Here is an 8198-nt window from a genome sequence, read left to right as displayed (position 1 = left end):
TACTGTTGCCAGGATATGTTCCTCCTTCCATGTAAAAATCATTTACTGCTCTTAGCCTTTTTTTTTTTTTACATTCAACACCTCCTTTATTAAGTAGCTACAATAGTAGCATCAGAAACAATCAGGGGGATAACCGCCCCCGGGGCTGTATCCAGCCAAACACCAGGAGGATTGAATTTAACTACTCTAGCTAACTCATGAGCTACTTTATTGTTATCTCTACAGCAGTGTTCAAAGATGATATGAGTAAAATCTAAGGACATAAAAAAACAGTCATCAAAGATGGCACTGGCAACCGAAGAAGAACTCCCTTCTTTAAGCGCGTTGATGACCTCAAGACTATCCGAATTTAACTCGATCTTGTTGCATCCAGCGGCATGGGCTAGATTCAAGCCAAACCTTACTGCAATTGCTTCTGCGGTAATTGCATCGAAGCACATGTTCAGTTTTTCATTGGCCGCTGCCACGAAATTACCATTGTGGTCTCTAATGATAGCCCCCACAGATCCCTCCAGCAAATCATGGTCGAACCCCGCATCCACATTCAGCTTGACGTACCCATTCCTCGGCCTCATCCAGCCAGCCTGTCGGATCTTTGGTTTTGGAGAATAAGCACTAATATAGTTAGCAGCAAGTGATCTCACCGCTACACTGATCTGTGAAGCATTAAGCTTTACTCCTCCGTGTGTTAGCTTTCTTCTTTCCCACCACAAAAACCAGCAGCAAGTGGCAATTGTTTCTCTGAATTTGGGGAGTCCCAACACATGGATATGATTATCTCATGCAATCCAAGCAACTTATCTTCAATGTTGCAGTTATGACATACTCCCTCCGTTTCAAAAGAGCAGTGCCATGAAGCCGACGATATTTAGACCGATGCATGCATGACACTAGCTAGTCACCGATAGATTAAATTCCTCCATGACTAAGGAACGTGGGATCTGCCATCTTCCACATGCCATCCAGAGAACGTCGTGTGTGAAGCTATTCCGGTTCCAAAATACTTATCGTGGTTTTAGTTCAGTTAAACTAAAACGAAGACAAAGGGAGTAATAAATACATTATTTGCAGACAAGATAAGCACGACCATCCTACATAAATTCCCTGTGAGCGCACGCCAACATCTGATCATCAGATCATGTTCAGGAGCCATTAGCCAGGCGATCACTAGCCAAAATTTCTAACGAGACCATGATGATTTATGACGACCTGCTGCATGTTCTTCTTGGTCCTTGGCCTTGTTGTTCTATCCTCAGGTACGTTTCCTCCTCCAAACGAATTCTTTTCCATGTAGGAGTATTGTTCTTGTACCTCCTCCATATGATAAAATCGTGGTAAACTCACGTAGCAGATGTATGGTGATCTTCTGATCGATTTTCTCTTCGTTATTACTTGCTCCAGGATCGACCCACAGGCGTGGGCATGAAGGTGGCGGCGGAGGACTGCGAGGATCTCCAATACAAAGGAGGATGTAACCTCGAAGCGTGCATATGACGTTGCAACGAACTATGGGGACTTTATACTAAATCAACGACAATTAATATGGATTAGTTGCGTGGACAATGTCACGCGTAAATGCACGGTCTGTCCTCCCCGTCAAAAGAACTGAATCAACCACATGCTGGGAATGGTTTCCAAGTAAAAGTACAGGAATGTTGTCACTGATGTGCCACTGGTCGTGAGACCGCAAACCAAAGTAGAACATCTCCAGACCATGTACAATCAATTACAAAACTGGCAAGCACTGAAAGCCATTAACCTTCAAGAGATGAACCTTACAGGGTAGCAGAATGTTAGATGTGTTTGTTTGAAGGAAAACGAATATAGATCTAAGCCAATCTTTTTTACAAACTGTAAGTTCAATTTACAAATTTCTCCAGGATCATGTAAGTTCAATGTACATAAACATCTCCAGCATCATGTAAGTTCAATGTAGATAAACACCTCCAAGATCATGTAAGTTCAATTTACAAACTGTGGCAAGCACTGAAAACCATGGACCTTCAATGGTAGAATGTTAGATATATTTGTTTCAAGATTTGTTTTTTGTAGATAACTAAACCAATCTTTTTTGTAACTGAGTGAAGCTAGAAGAGAAGACGCAGCCAGCTATTTGCTAACTACATGTAGCATCATCTCCCATTAATGGATAAAGACTATTCTTATGAACGATTTAACCAAATCTACTGGGTCGTGGCTACTGATTTCCATGCTAGTGTCGCTGTCTTTTGTGCAGCCGGCTGCATGATTTCCATGCTACTTCCTCCGTTCCTAAATATAAGTCTTCGTACAGATTCCACTATGGACCACATACGGATGTATGATACAAAGAGGAACGGAGGGAGTAGTGGTTATAGACATGCAGAATTTTCTGAATGGCGCTCTGCACCCCCCCTGCTGCATGATATAACTAGTACTAGCACTGCATGCATTCTTCAAGCAGCAGCAAAACAAGAAGTGCAGAAAATGCGTGCCTTCACCGTTCTTCTGGCCATGCTGCAGCTGGTCCTGCTGCTCTCCTTGGTCTCGCCTGCCACCTCATGCACCCAACAGGAGAAGCATGCACTTCTCCAGTTCCTCACTGGGATGTCAGGACACAGCGCCCTCGCCGCGTCGTGGCGCCATGAGACAGACTGCTGCGAGTGGGAAGGCATCATTTGCAATGAGCATGGGGCCATCACGGAGGTCTCCCTGGCATCTAGAGGACTCGAAGGGAGCATCTCGCCGTGCCTTTGCCGACCTCACCAGCATGCGGCGTGTCAACCTTTCGCACAACTCCTTCTCCAGTGGCCTTCCGATGGAGCTCATGTCCTCCGGAAGCATCATTGTCCTTGATATCAGCTTCAACCGTCTCAACGGACTGCTGCCTGAGGTGCCATATTTGTTTACCACCGAGCGGCCTCTGCAGATACTCAACGTCTCAAGCAACCAGTTCAGCTCAGAATTTCCATCAGCCACATGGAGGTGATGAAGAATCTGATCACGCTCAACGCCAGCAATAACAGCTTCACTGGGCACATGCCGTCTTCTCTTTGCATTGGCTCGCCATCTTTGGCTTTGCTTGACCTCTGTCACAACCAATTGAGTGGCAACATTCCGAACACACTGGGTAATTGCTCCAAGCTCAAAGTGCTCAAGGCTGGCAACAACCACCTAAGTGGGATTCTCCCTGTTGAAATCTTCGACGCAACCTCGCTGGAGTACCTCTCCTTCCCCAACAATGGTTTGCAAGGAGAACTTGACGGAGCACACATGGTCAAACTCAGTAATCTAGCAACTCTTGACCTAGGAGGGAACCAGATCAGTGGCAACATCCCAGTCAATATAGATCACTTCAAGAGGCTGGAGGAGCTACATTTGGGTAGCAATAACATGTCTGGGGAGCTGCCATCATCTCTGGGCAACTGTACAAATCTCAAAACCATCGATCTGAAGATCAATAACTTCAGTGGAGATCTAGGAAAGGTAAACTTCTCCGCCCTGCAGAATCTAAGAAGTTTAGATCTCAGGAGGAATAATCTCAGTGGCATTATTCCAGAAAGCATTTACTCATGCAGCAATTTGACTGCACTGCGGCTGTCGGCCAACCATTTCCATGGTGAGATCTCACCGAGAATAGGCAATCTGAAGCACCTGCCCTTCCTATCACTTATTAGAAACTCCTTCACAAACATCACAAAAGCTTTGAATGTTCTGAAGAGCTGTAGGAACATCAGCACCCTGCTTATTGGCAAAACTTCATGAATGAGGCCATGCCACAAGATGATGCCATTGTCGGCTTCCAGAACCTTCAATATCTCTCCATGCACCACTGCTCGTTGACTGGAACATACCTAATTGGTTGTCAAAGCTCACAAACCTGAAGATACTAAGCTTATTCGGCAATCAACTCACCGGACCAATGCCAAGCTGGATCAACTCCCTAGACCACCTCTTTTGTTTGAATGTACAGTATCTAACAACAGTCTTACTGGGGAAAAACCAATCACCTTGATGCAGATGCCATTGTTAAAATCAGATAAGGTTGGCATGTATTCGGAATCGGAACCAAGCCTCCTTGATCTAGGTCTACTAATTTATGCAGTGAATCCATCACGACGTCAATACCGCATAGGCAGGGCTTGGCCCAAAGTGCTGAATCTTGGTAAAAATAATTTCACAGGTGTAATCCCACAAGAGATCGGTCATCTAAAAGCACTCCTTTACCTGAACTTGGGTTTCAACAACTTCCATGGAGAGATCCCACAATCATCTGCAACCTCACAAACCTGCAGGGGCTCGACTGTCTAATAACCATCTCACGGGTGCAATCCCTGTGGAATTAGAGAATCTTCACTTCCTTTCACGATTCAACATTTCTAACAACAACCTAGAAGGACCTATTCCAGCAACAGGCCAGCTGAGCACGTTTCAGGCTTCTAGTTTTGACGGGAACCCAAAGCTGTGCGGCTCTGTGCTTACTAATCATTGCAGTTCAGTTAAAGCCGCTACCGTCTCCATCATCTCTGCAAAAGAATACAGCATGAAGGTCATCTTTTCGGTTGCCTTTGGTCTTTCCTTTGTGATAGGGGTGCTATATGACCAGTTAGTATCATTCAGATATTTTGGCTAAGCACACTTCAACAGTAATATGGTCTAGTATGATTATGTAATGGATAAGGTAAACATGCCTTAGTTATTCACATCTTTGTATCCACCTACAAGTGGGTCGCTTACTTATATGTTCGTCGAGTCTCTTCTAAAGTTGCATATCGTTGCTTGTTGAGTAATACAGGTACATGATGTTTGTTTCTCTAGCTAGCAAACTTGTAAAGCGCTGTACAAAATCAGTTATGTGCTCAAAATGCAGGATTTTTTTAGAAGCAAGAAAAAATGCAGGATTCTATCAGAGTACAAAGAGGGGGGCCTAGCGGTAGAGGCCGGCAGTGCCGAGATGTGGCGACGACTCCGCAGCCGCCGCAAGTCGTAACCACACCGACCCTGATCCTCCGTTGCACCACTTTTTGTTGCCGCTGTATCAGAGCACTTTTATCCTCCACTATATCAGTCATTGTTTCAGAGAAAACCATAATGTGATACAAATTCTCATCATTTTTCTCGTGCAAGGACGAACTTGTTTCTTGCGAACCCTTTATCAGCACGCTGAATTTGTTGCCTTATGAACTTATGAACCATGTACTCCCTCTAATACCAATTATTCTATACCAAGATACACAATGGGGTGGGTAAAGAGCATAACAAATGCTAGATAGAGTTGGCATGTAAAGGAGACGAATTTAAGTCAGTCATAGGAGAGAGATGAACCTTGTGGTGCTAACGGGTAGAGTTGCTCGAATGATTTGGACGCAGTGTCCAGCCTTATATAGCCAGCGGGGTACAAGCTTAGAGGTAGCAAAGACAGTCTAAATCATAATGCCGTCCAATGGTAGTTCAAATACCTAGTTGATCGGATAGCCACCTGTAGCTAATTGATAGCCACGGTTGTTGCTTCCCGTGCTAGTGCCGCTGTCTCTTGTGCAGCCTGCGGACCATGGGGCCAACTTAACTGTGGCCCAGTGCCCATGCCCTCTCTCTTAGCTGCATCCATCATGAGATGAAGAATCTCAATGGTGTTCTGAAGCTAGATGATAGAATGTACTAGCACTGCAAGCATTCCAGCAGCAAAAAAAGGACACACAAAACTAACGCCGAAAATGTTTTAGACTACAGTTCAAACGTACATGTGTGTTTTTCTTGTTCCTGCCTTCCTGCACCAGAAAGGCCGCCGGAGAGGGGGAAACCAGATTGAACATTGTGGGGAAAAAATAGGGAAAGGAGGAAGGCATTTTGTAATTTAGTGTCACTATTTTTTTGCAGCCGGTCAATCATGGCCCCATGAGACAACTATTGTGTACTGAACACAGCCAGACCAGAGGAAAGGGAGTTAGCTGTGAGATGAATTTCTATCACAGGTCAGAGGGAACATGGCGGTTTCTTGTTAACTGATGATTAACTTGGACGTGTCTAGCCTTATATATAGCCAGCTCCCCACTGGGGTAGGTACATTTGCATCAAGAAAAATATGTAGATAACAAACCCAATCCATTTTTAACTCCTTTTTACTAGTTCAATGAAGCTAAAAGAGAAGATCACGGATTCAGCTTAATTACTTAATATATGTAGTGTAATCTTCCATTAGTGAATAAAGAGTATTCTCATGAAAGATTTGACAAAGTCAACTGGGTCGTGGCTATTGATTTCCATGCTAGTGGCTGTCTTTTGTGCAGCCGGCTGCATCCATGACTTGCAGAATTTTCTGAATGGTGTTCTGCACACCCTAGCATAATAAAGCTACAGCTAGATGATAAATAGTACTAGCCCCACATGCATTCTTCAAGCAACAGAAAAACAAGAAGGGGGAGGAAAAAACACCAACCAATGCGTTCCTTCACCATTCCTCCGGCCGTGCTGCAGCTGTTCCTGCTACTCTCCGGCCTCTCTCCCGCCACCTCATGCACTGAGCAGGAGAAGCACTTCTCCAGTTCCTCGCTGGGACGTCGGGAGATGGCACCCTCGCCGCGTCGTGGAACCATGAGACAGACTGCTGCGAGTGGGAAGGCATCATTTGCAATGGAGATGGGGCCGTCACTGAGATCTCCCTGGCATCTAAAGGACTTGAAGGGCGCATCTCGCCATCTCTTGCCGACCTCACAGGCTTGCAATGGAGATGGGGCCGTCACTGAGATCTCCCTGGCATCTAAAGGACTTGAAGGGCGCATCTCACCATCTCTCGCTGACCTCACAGGCTTGCTGCATGTCAACCTTTCGCACAACTCCTTCTCCAGTGGCCTTCCGCTGGAGCTCATGTCCTCCAGCAGCATCATCGCCCTTGACGTCAGCTTCAACCGGCTAAATGGAATGCTGCAAGAGCTGCTGTCTTCGATCACCACAGACCGGCCTCTGCAGGTACTCAACGTCTCAAGCAACCAGTTCAGCTTAGAACTTCCATCAGCCACATGGAAAATGATGAAGAATCTTATCGCGTTCAACGCCAGCAATAACGGCTTCACTAGGCACATACCGTCTTCTCTTTGCCTTGGCTCGCCATCTTTGGCTTTGCTTAACCTCTGTCACAACCAATTGAGTGGTGGCATTCCGAACACACTAGGTAATTGCTCCAAGCTCAAAGTGCTCAAAGCTGGCAACAACCACCTAAGTGGGATTCTCCCTGTTGAAATCTTCCACGCTACCTCGCTGGAGTACCTCTCCATCCCCAACAATGGTTTGCAAGGAGAACTTGATGGAGCACAAATGGTCAAACTCAGTAATCTAGCTACTCTTGACCTTGGAGAGAACCACATCAGTGGCAACATCCCAGAATCGATAGGTCAGCTCAGGAGGCTGGAGAAGCTCCATTTGGGTAACAACATGTCTGAGGAGCTGCCATCAACTATGGGCAACTGCACAGATCTCAAAACCATCGATCTGAAGGTCAACAACTTCAGTGGGGATCTAGGCGAGGTGAACTTCTCAACCCCGCAGAATATAAGAAGTTTAGATCTCATAAGGAATCGTCTCGGTGGCATAGTGCCAGAAAGCATTTACTCATGCAGCATGTTGACTGCACTGCGGCTGTCGGGCAACCATTTCCATGGTGAGATATCACCAAGAATAGGCAATCTGAAGCATCTGTCCTTCCTATCACTTGGTAGTAACTCCTTTACAAATATCATGAAAGCTTTGCATGCCCTTAAGAGCTGCAGGAACATCAGCAAAAATAAGTAAACTGTTTGGGTTGGGTGGAAGCTTATAAGCACAGAAAGCCATAACTAAAGCCTAGCCAAACACCCATGTAGCTTTGCAGCCAAGTTCACATGCATGTGAACCATGGTAAAACCACCCTGTTTTGGTCAAGAAGGGTAAATTAAGTGGTGTTATGTGTTCTAACTAGTTCTAAGATATGTTTGGATTGCGACCAAAGTACAATTTTTTTTGAGATGATCAAAACGTTGGTCTTTATTGGATAGGAACCAACTCTTTGGTATGCCAATGCGGCAATGCTCCTTTACCAATCTATTGCGTTTTGTAGTCAATGTTGGCCAATCCGTTGGCAAGCAAAACCTCAACCGAAATTTTGGCTAGCCAATTTTTTGGTAGGGTAAATATGGGCACAAACCAAACAGACCCTTACACCTACACTAGTTTTAGAAGAGGATGAA

The 8198-nt window shown here is 45.3% G+C and overlaps 1 protein-coding gene and 1 pseudogene across 1 annotated transcript; both read left to right on the top strand.

The window, feature by feature from the left end:
- The first annotated feature begins 2466 nt into the window (after positions 1–2466).
- Positions 2467–4851, top strand: LOC125515819 (tyrosine-sulfated glycopeptide receptor 1 pseudogene; annotated as a pseudogene).
- Positions 4852–6417: 1566 nt separating this feature from the next.
- Positions 6418–7793, top strand: LOC125515821 (uncharacterized). The gene has a single exon (XM_048681324.2). The coding sequence runs from the start codon at positions 6418–6420 to the stop codon at positions 7762–7764; it is 1347 nt and encodes a 448-aa protein (XP_048537281.2). The 3' UTR covers positions 7765–7793.
- Positions 7794–8198: the final 405 nt, after the last annotated feature.

This window comes from Triticum urartu, chromosome 6A, assembly GCF_056163025.1.
Source record: "Triticum urartu cultivar PI428250 chromosome 6A, HENAU_Tu73, whole genome shotgun sequence".
In the NCBI taxonomy this organism is placed as follows: Eukaryota; Viridiplantae; Streptophyta; class Magnoliopsida; order Poales; family Poaceae; genus Triticum; species Triticum urartu.
The sequence above is the reverse complement of the archived record's forward strand: the minus strand, read 5'-3'. Positions and strand labels throughout refer to the sequence as shown.

What these genes read in the sequence shown, in the direction of transcription:
- LOC125515821 (XM_048681324.2), top strand. Translation starts at nt 6,418, where the DNA reads ATGCGTTCCTTCACCATTCCTCCGGCCGTGCTGCAGCTGTTCCTGCTA.